General features: G+C 47.7%; 1 protein-coding gene across 1 annotated transcript in view; it reads left to right on the top strand.

The window, feature by feature from the left end:
- The window catches only part of rp1l1a (rp1 like 1a), a 44,248-nt gene extending 38,492 nt beyond the window's left edge, over nucleotides 1-5,756 (top strand). Inside the window, exons 8-13 of the mRNA XM_041847274.2 lie at nucleotides 1-2,783; nucleotides 3,080-3,394; nucleotides 3,494-3,874; nucleotides 3,972-4,172; nucleotides 4,365-5,087; nucleotides 5,547-5,756. The exon at nucleotides 1-2,783 is cut by the window's left edge and continues 1,960 nt beyond it. Coding sequence (XP_041703208.2) covers nucleotides 1-2,783; nucleotides 3,080-3,394; nucleotides 3,494-3,874; nucleotides 3,972-4,172; nucleotides 4,365-5,087; nucleotides 5,547-5,756 — 4,613 coding nt within the window. The remainder of the gene's footprint in view (nucleotides 2,784-3,079; nucleotides 3,395-3,493; nucleotides 3,875-3,971; nucleotides 4,173-4,364; nucleotides 5,088-5,546) is intronic.
- The last annotated feature ends 4,602 nt before the right edge of the window (nucleotides 5,757-10,358 follow it).

Below are 10,358 nucleotides of genomic sequence, written 5' to 3'. Positions count from 1 at the left end.
CCAACAGGTCCCGTAAGTCTGCCTGCAGCAAAGCAGAACAGGCCCCTTCCCCCAACTCACTAGAGGCACCAACCACTGAACCTGGTGTGGTTGAGGAGGGAGAGAGAGCAGCGAGCGCCATGTCAGCTGAAACCAGGGCTTCAGCAAAGTCCAGCAGATCCCACAAGTCCACCTGCAGCAGGAGTGTTAGGGCTGAGACACCTGTTGCTAAAGACATCCCTGCTATTAAAACAACAGAAGGAGATGAGAATGGATCAGCTGCTGCTGCTGCCGGAGACACAGAGGAGAGACCAGCGAGCGCCATGACGGCTAAAACTAACGCTTCAGTCAAGTCTAGCGGATCTCATAAGTCTAAAGCTTCAGATAGGGCTGTCTCTAAAGGGGCTAACATCCCGGCTATCGAAACAACAGTGAAATCTAGCAGATCTCATAAGTCCACCTGCAGCAAAGCAGAACGGGCCTCTTCCCCCAACTCACCAACTGAACGGGCCCCTTCCCCCAACTCACCAACTGAACGGGCCCCTTCCCCGAACTCACCAGAGGTAGCAGCTTCTGCTGTAGATGAGGAGGGAGAGAGAGCAGCGAGCGCCACGTCTGCTAAAACCAGGGCTTCAGCAAAGTGCAGCAGGTCCCACAAGTCCACCTGCAGCAGGACTGTTAGGGCTGAGACTCCAGGGACTAAAGACATCCCTGCTATTACGACGACAGGGGGAGATGAGACGGTTGACGATACAGCCGCTGCCGGAGACACAGAGGTGATACCAGCGAGCGCCATCTCAGCTAAAACCAGCGCTTCAGTCAAGTGCAGCGGCAGAAGGGCTAAGACTCCAAGCTCCCGACCAGCCGATGTCCCTGTTATCGAAACAACAGGAGGAGAGGAGAAGGAGAGACCAGCGAGCGTCATGTCAGCTAAATCCACCGCCTCTGTCATGTCCACCAGGTCTCGTAAGTCTACCAGTAGTAGGAGGGCAGAACCAGCTGCAGAACCAGCTGACGTCCCTGTTATTGAGACCACCGGAGGAGACAAGAAGGGAGAGGGGACAGAGAGACCAGCGAGCGCCATGTCGACTAAATCCAACGTTTCAGCAAAGTCCAGCAGGTCTCACAAGTCCACCTTTAATAGTGGAAGTACGAGAGCGGTTTCGCCAGCAGCTAAAACAGCAGAACTCCCCACCATTGAAACAACAGGGGTTGACGGGGAGGGAGAGAAAACAGGGGAGAGACCAGCTAGCGCCATGTCGGCTAAATCTCACGTCTCAGCTAAGTCCAGTACATCTAATAAGTCTAATGGCAGTAATAGAATTATGTTTCCACATCTGAAAAAAGAGAGAGGTGAGAGAGGTGTTATACCTGCCCCCAGCACTACAGGAGATGACCTTGAGACAGGCAGTGTGAAATCTGCCGTGAGCACAAAACACAAAAGTAAAGCAGATTCCTCCTCCACCAGAGCATCACAGGCCAGTGCTAAATCTACCAATCAAACACCGCCTGCCACCACCGAGACAGCCAATGAGGAGTCTCAAAGTCAAGCCACCAGCAAGGCTGCAGACAGAGTTGATGATGTCAGAAATGATGTCACAGAGGAGAAAGCGTCCAGCGTACGCTCTAAAGCAGCTGGAGACTCCAGGCCTGCATCTGCTGCCTCCGCCCGCTCCACCAGGTCAAAGGTGAAAGTTGAGAAGGCCAGCGATGCCCAGGAGGAGGACAGTCCAAAGACAAGCGCCTCCGACTTCCTGCAAGTGAAAGGTCAAGGTCACAGGGTCAGAGCTCAGAGCTCCAGACCAAAGTCAGCGGGAGACCCTCCCTCCGAGTCTCTCAGTCCCCCCAGGGGCTCCGCTATTCAGTTGGAGACGGCCAGCATCAGTGACAGCCTCCTCTCCCAGTTCCTGTCAGCTGCTGACCTGCTCAAGGGGAACATAGCCATCTTGCGCCCCTCCAGCCCTGCAGGGTCAAAGGTTAGCCTCACTGAGAATGGGAAGAGTGGAAAGAGCCAGAGGAGCAGGAAGCCCAGACAGGAAGAGGCGGAGTTAGAGGAGCTGGATCCCCTCTGTCTGCCCAACACCTCGCCCAACGACGTTGTCAGTGACTGGCTGAGAGGCATTCCTGCCGACAGCGGCATGGATAATCCTGAAGACGAGATGAACGAGGGAATTGAGGAGACAGAAGAAGAAGGAGAGGAAGCGTTGGAGAAAGGAGGGGAAACAGAGGGAGTGGGAGGAGAGGAGAAACAAGAACCGGTTGAGACCGCAGTGCTGGAGCAGGAGAACACGGCTGAAACAGGACAACAGGAAGTGGAACAGGAGAACACAGCTGAAACAGGACAACAGGAAGAGGAAGTGGAACAGGAGATCACGGCTGAAATAGGACAACAGGAAGTGGAACAGGAGAACACAGCTGAAACAGGACAACAGGACGAGGAAGTGGAACAGGAGATCACGGCTGAAACAGGACAACAGGAAGTGGAAGAGGAACAGGAGAACACGGCTGAAACAGGACAACAGGAAGAGAAAGAGGAAGTGAAGGAGGCTGCAGAGCACCCAGAGGAAGATGAGGAGGTGGAAGAGAGGGGAGAGGAGGAGGGAGTAGAAGAGGGAGGAGAGTGCTCTGAGTGTGCTGGCTTATGCTCTGACCCGGCCCCGCCCACCAATGACATCACTTCCTGTCATCCTCGCCATCTGTTCCTCAGTAAAGAGTCAAAGCTGCCCTGGAGCTGCCACTCATCTGTGGCAGTGATGAAGGTTCTACTGAGCCCTTCACTGGGCCGATGCAGCTCCCTACCCGAGGTATTTCCTGTTTCTAGACTTTTACTTACTTACTTTTACTTCCCAGTGAGCACAAGACGTTGAAAAGTATTTTCAATGTCTTTTCAACATCTTTTCAACCCCAAATATGTATTTCCTAAATCTTTTGCTCATAGGGTTAAATACTTTATAGTTTTACTTATATACTTCTTACTTTTAAACTGTTATTATTTTCCTACTTTTATTGTGTCATATTCAAATGGTTTGTATGACTTTCAGGGGGAGAATAAAACACATTTTGATGCAAGTTATTCCTAATTCTTAATCCTTTACTCCAGATAAGTCCTGTGTACGGACGCAGACTGAGCTCCTCTGCTAAAGGTCTGCTGGACTGTCTGGCCCAGCTGCAGCTCATCGACCCGCCCCCTTCTCCAGCTGCAGCCCCGAGCCCTGACAGGGGCCAGAGTTACCAAGAGGTCATGGATATACTAGAGTCACTGTGGCTGTCTGAGCCTGAGAAGGGGAAGGAGAGGCTGAAAGACTCTGGTGTGGACCTGAGCAGCGGCTCAGCTGGGTCGGGGGGTTCTGGGAAAGGCAGACCAGATGAAACAGCAGGTGACATCACTCCCATAGCGGAGGGAGGGGAGGGGGAGGCAGGGGAGGCAGGAGAGACAGAGGGAGAGACAGAGGGAGGGGGAGAGGAAGGAGAGGGAGAGGGAGGGAGGGAGGGAGGGGGAGACGGGGAGGGAGGGGGAGAGGAAGCAGCATCAGCAGAACTGCTTTCAGACACGGCCACCCCAGACATCGCCAGCCGAGTGCAGAGCAGTCCAGGGGATGATGAGGCGATCCCAGAGTTGCCCGCTGGGAGAGGTGAGATGATGCGGACCCCTGAGAGCCTCAAAGCCCCAGGGAGCCCGTCCTCTTCAAACAGCACAGCCTACAAGTCCCCTACTGACATAGAGAGAGAAACCCCGGAAGACACCCCCAGCTCAGGGACACCCCCGTCGGTCCAGCGAGCGCTGCTCACCAAGCGTGTCTCCCAGGACCCTGACCCAGTCTGGGTTCTCAACCTGCTGAAGAAGCTGGAGAAACAGTTCATGACCCACTACGTAGACGCCATGGCTGAGTTCAAGGTACTGCTACAACAACATGAATCATCATCATCAACATGATATTCATAACAATCATTTTGTTATGAATAATCTTGATAATACTGTTGTGTTTGTTCAGGTACGGTGGGACCTGGACGACAATGTGATGTTGGACGCTATGATCACTGAGCTGAGAGACGAGGTGAAGAAGAGGATCCAGACGAGCATCGATCGTGAGCTGAGGAAGATCCGGGGGCGGGCAGGGCGGGGGGGCATGCCGCGCCCCCCTATCCTGTCCCGGGATTCAATCGTTACAGACCAGAGGAGGCGGAGGTTAAAGGTGGGAGGGACCAACACCTGAGGTTTCTAAATCACCCTCAAAGTCACTCAGTAACAAAGCCACTATTTTAGTTCAACAACTTTTAAAAGACTTTTAGTAAGACTTTATTACATAATATATTTTTAATTCCTATTGTTAGTGTATTGCCATGTTTCGAATGCATTCCTAATAAAGTTTGACTGTGCTTTGAAGGTCATGAAGGTTCAGTCAGTGAACGAGAGTGACGGGGAGCAGGGTTCGGGGGCGGATGTTAGCGACCAGCGCAGCGAGGGTGAGGATGAGTACTGTCCCTGTGAAGCCTGCGTACGGAAGAAGGCGGATGCCCAACAAATCAAAATGGAGGCTATGGTCACCACAGCGCCGGTGATGATGGCGTTTGATCTGCGTAAGATCCTGCAGATGAAGAAAGACCCAAAGCCTCTGGCGCCCCCTAGCCCCACGGAGGGGAAGAACAATGATTGCCTGGAATTGGAGGAGAAGAAGGAGGAGGAAGAGGGTGGGAATCTAGAGATGGTACACAAAGACGAGGAAGAGGAGGATATTATACCAACTGTTGTCATACAGGAAACTATCCCTGAGGAGGAAGAGGAAGGAGCAACTGAGGGAGAGGAGGGAGAGGAGGAGGCACAGGAGAGTGATGAAGCTGAGTCTGTGATGGGGGAAGTAGAGGAGGAGATAGCTGAGGAGATAGATACTGAAGAACAAGAGCAGGATGGAGTGGTAGAGCGAACGGAGGATGAGGAGGAGGAGGACGAAGGAGAAATGGGAGGTGAAAGTGCAGGAGAAGATGGTGTGGAGGGGGAGGAGACAGGAGAGGGGGAGGAGTTAGTAGAAGGGGAGGAGGAAGAAGCAGTACAGGAGGATCAAGCAGGAGGAGATGAAAACACTATTGATGGACCAGCAGAGGGGGAGGAGGTGGCGGAAGCGACGGGAGAGGGGGAGGAGACGGGGGAGGAGGGAGTAGAGACAGGAGAGGGAACAGCTGAGGAGGAGGGTGGAGAAACAACTGAAGGAGAGGGAGCAGTGGAGGAGGAGACAGAGGAGGGTGGAACAGGAGGAGAGGAGGAGGAGGATGGAGGAGACGAGGCGGAGGAGAACAATGTGACGTCTGAATTCAAGGTGGAAGAAGAGGAGGGAGAGAATGAAAACACAGCAGGAGAGAAAAGTGGAGAGGAGGAGGGAGGGACGGGAGGAGAAGGAGAGACAGAGGGAGAAGAGGAGGAGACTCCTGAGGAAGGCACAGAGGACAATGTGGGGGTGGAGGATGATGCTGTGGAGGAGTTTCATCCTGAAGAAGAGAAGGGTGAGGTAAAAGAGGGAAAGAGAGAAATCCCTCTGGTCCACCAGATGACCAGAACCTCTGTGGAGTCCCAGCCAGGATCTATGGAGAACACAGACCCAGTTTCACCAATGCGCTCTTTAACCCCCATAGAGACCAAGGAAACCGGCTCTGATGGACACAAGACGGCGTCTGCCGGTGAGGGGTCTGGGGGGAAGGGCCAGAGGAGGAGCCGATCTCCAGCCAGAGCCAAACGCAGGAAACCCAAAGAGAGCAACATAGAACTAGACGATCTAGAAATGTAACCCTCACAGGACATAGAACTGGACGCAATAGATAATTACCATCACAGAACATAGAACTGGACGTCCTAGATCTGTAAGCATCACAGTCACATAAAGCACTTTATAATCCCCTCTCTGGGAGAAGAATACCTATACCGGAGGTATTGCACAGGTGAAGGTAGATTCTGCCAGGTCAGAGTGGCATATCATTGTTATTTTTATGGAAGGATATAACTGAAACTTGAAACAATCATAGTATTACAAACTATAAGATGTCATTTGAAAATTATATTTGTATATTTCTAGAAACCAATTGTATTTGTGTCTGATTTTATTAGTATATTCTCTACTGTATGGAGGGGTGTATATTCTGGACTATATGATGATATGAGTATTTGTGTTTCTGAATAGGTGTGATGTTAAACAGAGTGACACTCTAGAGCAATGATCCCCAAACAGGACTCAAGTGGAGACCAATACCTCCTGGGTCCCAGCCTGAAATATGGTTTAGTTTGGGAAGCGCTGCTCAAAGGTTAACCTGAACATACACAATGCTGAGAGCAAAGGGCTCTGACATCACATACAGAGTGACTAGTATCACGTAGCCATAAACATATATACCTCCCTGTGACAATAGACGTTGAGGGACCAAACCATATATTTATATAATTTATATAACCAACAAACCATATATGTATACTTGATATGGGATTATGGTAGTGTCATTCTGAAGCTAAGTGTTTGAAGACTGATGTTGGAATCTCAGGGAATCTCAGGCAAGGACGGTTGTATGATGTATCGTGATGGGTAGGGTATGGTTGTATGATGCACAACTGCCCTATAATGTTTGGTACCGAGTAGTGCTGAGCGATTAGTGCTTTTTGAGGTTGGTTCAGTTTCGTTTAGATTATAAAAATAAAAAAATCATGTTTATTTCCGTTTCAGTTTTGATAATTAAAACATATTTTAAATGCATTATGAAATAATGACATTCAAATGATTCTAGAGCTTTTTAATAGATATTAATATGAAATAATGACATTCAAATGATTCTAGAGCTTTTTAAAAGAAATTAATATGAAATAATGACATTCAAATGATTCTAGAGCTTTTTAAAAGAAATTAATATGAAATAATGACATTGAAATGATTCTAGAGCTTTTTAATAGAAATTCCAAAGCCCAAACTAGTGTACATTAAATTTGCCAAAACATTGAAAATATTCCATTGTCTCTGTCAGGTCCACATTGGGTAGACATCAATAGAACATTTTGAAATTTACTATGAAATAATACAATATTTCAGTTGTGTACATTATTTAGTTTTTATTTGATGACTTTATTATTTTTCATTCCTTAAAGTCATCGTCTCATCTCTGCTCAGGCAGTAGCAGCCAGCCAGCCAGCCAGACCATCTAATGTTATATCTGTGTTCCCCATACTGCACTGTCTTTAGTCATCCTATTTAACTAGCCTGCCTAAGCATGCTGCAGAGCTGTCTGATGAAATCATTTTGCTAGTTCTTCAAAGTAGATAAGGCATACTTTCACCAAGGCGTAAAAGTGTATCCGTCTCTGTTCGAGCAGGAAAGAACAGGGGCAATGGATTATGGTCATTGTAGTTAATCACCACGTTTCTGCGCTGAACTAAGTTGAACATTTGCTTTATATATGGGTTAGCTGAGATCACGAAAACAATGTACGCGCTTCCATTTGGCAGAAGTCAGCCTGTTGTTGTGGTTCTGGATGGCCAGATTGCTAGCAAGAATGACAAGAAACTGCCATGTGGGGAATCGTAAGTGGTTGTTTCAGCTCGTTTCATCTTGTTATTGAAAGCATGTCTTGTTTTGAGGTGTTTTGACTGATTTCATGGCTAAAATTCGCTAGCTAGCTAACCAACACATTTATTTATGTTTTCAATAAACATTGGAGACGAAATATAGCTTACATGTTGTCAACAATCTAAGCCAACCCTGTCTGTTTTGCCTCATGGTTGCGCAAGCCTCGGTTTTGTTGCTTAACAACCAACCCGTCTATAAAAACTACAACTCCCTTCAGCCCAGCGTCCCACACAGTTCTTGACTTGACTTCTCTCTTGATTTATTTGATTTCTCTCTTGATAAACGGTGCATTTGGCTCACAAAAACAAACGAAAATGGAATTCAAGTAATTGAACCGACTTCGTTCAAATAGTTGTTTAATAACTGAAAAAAATTAACAACATTTCGGTTAATCGCTCATCACTAGGACCGAACCTGTTTAAGTGTCTGCTTTCTGTCCCAGGTTGGGCCGTGAAGGTTGTTGTCGCCCCCCCTCTGATACACACGCAGCATGTGTGTTGTTGTAGAGTTGTCAAGGTAACGCACCCCTGATCTACGTCTGTGTTGTTGTAGAGTTGTCAAGGTAACGCACCCCTGATCTACGTGTGCGTTCAGTTCAGTGTTGTTGCGTCAGGAGATATGACGCAGGAGCTTCCCAGGTATTTAACCATGTGGGACGGTAATCACTGAATCTACTCAAGACTTTTAACTAATGCCTTAAAGGCACTGCATAGTCAATCCACACTTCTTGCTCTTCACGGAGCAGCGCAGAGCTGTTGTGAAGGAAGTTGTCAAGGAAGTGAGTTTGGGTTTATACAGGATCTCCCGCCCCCCGCCTACCGTCAACCAATCATGTCAATGCGGAGCTATACGGAACCCTCCACATTGGTACAGAATTTGTGAGGCGCACGGCGTTGCGGTACAGAGCTCAGTTTGGCCTCTGCATGCCTCCGGAGGCTCCGCAATTGCGTCACACCCTCCATAAAGAGCCTCCGAGCACATTTTTGGATCAAGCATAAATTGGCTTTCACTGCAACCATGGTGACAAGAGGGAGAGAGAAGAGAGACTATCTCTATCTTTAGTCTCATTATAAGAGGTACAGCTGGGATTGCTGTTGTTGTTGTTGTTGTTGTTGTTGGCGTACCTGACTGAAGGGTCATCTGGATGTATTGAATACATTTATGGATATGTTGAAACAGGATGGACTTTGACACTTGTAGTTTAGAGCGAAGCTCTCATATCTATATATGTATGCTGTAACACATCTTTATACAGGGTTGAAACAGAGATGTGCACCATGATTCTCTCAGGCTCATAGTCTAAGGAGTCTATGGTTTTATAGTTTTGGGCGTCAATCATAAAGTCCTATTGGTTGGTTGGTGGTGCTATGGGACATGTCTATGCTGCTATTGGTCCATTCGGCTGTCAATCTTTTGTGACATAACCTTGGGAACACCATGTAAAGTTTCAAATGAAGATTCTAATGTATTTTAATGTATAATAATAAATAAAATAAAATGTTTTAAACTAAATACTGTTTAGTTGAAATATGTTGCTACTTAAAGGTGCCATGCATAAGATTTCCACTGACTAGACCATTTCAACTCTTTTGTAAAGGATCTAGTTCAGATAAAGACTAACTATTTTGTAAAGAGGAGAGTGAGGTCCCTATAGATCCCGTGGTCCCTATAGATCCTGTGGTCCCTATAGATCCCGTGGTCCCTTTAGATCCCGTGGTCCCTTTAGATCCTGTGGTCCCTTTAGATCCTGTGGTCCCTTTAGATCCCGTGGTCCCTATAGATCCTGTGGTCCCTATAGATCCCGTGGTCCCTATAGATCCCGTGGTCCCTATAGATCATGTACTGTGTGTGTACGGTGCACCAGGCTGTAGGTCACAGGATCTAAAGCAATTCAGTCACTCTGAAGAGAGCAGCACCCACGTGTCACTCTAATCCTCTACCTGTGTGTGTGTGTGTGTGTGTGTGTGTGTGTGTGTGTGTGTGTGTGTGTGTGTGTGTGTGTGTGTGTCTTAAATTTGCCACAGAGGGATTGAGGTTACTTTACATCACAGCCCAATCTGAGCCTTAGCCTCACAGACACGAGGCAGAAACAGCCACTCAGTATAAGCATAATCCTATATTTGCTGTGGGTCACGTTTGTGATAAATATTATCTCGCTGGGAGACGGATCCCTACAGGAGATTTACATAAAGAAATGTTGATTAATGGCAGAAAACATGGATGCATTGCAGGAAGTTCTGAATATTCTGAAGTATGTTGTATGCCCCTTGACTGTTTAGGTAAACTTGCTTTGCAGAAATTGTTTAGACAACGGGCTGAAACAGCTACTCTATATCCGGAACTGTACCAACATGACCTCAGTACTGTGTCAGAATATTGGCTTTGTTCACAAATAACTCAAAATATCTAGAGGTGGATCACAGCTTTGATATGTTGGCGACCATTGGCTATAGGTCCTGATATTCTAACCATGTGGACACACCATGCTATGCAGCCATGTTGCAGGCTTCTGGTCAAGCCTGAAACAAGAGTGTCCAATAGCAGTTCATGGAAATGTCTGAACTTCAAAGCTCATGAATGGGTAAATGGAATGTTCAGAGGCAACAATATGGCGTACAGCTCCAAAGTTTCTATATGGTCGAGTTCCTTCCCTACTACGTTGCAGACGCATGCCAGATTACACAGCGCCTGGGTAGGTGTTTAACATAGCAGCTAACCACATCATATGACATAACAATCTGCCCGACTGCTTTCCAGTTGATGACGTGGCACACAACCAATGGT

This window comes from Coregonus clupeaformis, chromosome 21 (genome assembly GCF_020615455.1).
Source record: "Coregonus clupeaformis isolate EN_2021a chromosome 21, ASM2061545v1, whole genome shotgun sequence".
NCBI lineage: Eukaryota > Metazoa > Chordata > Actinopteri > Salmoniformes > Salmonidae > Coregonus > Coregonus clupeaformis.
This window is presented reverse-complemented; position numbering and strand designations above follow the sequence as displayed.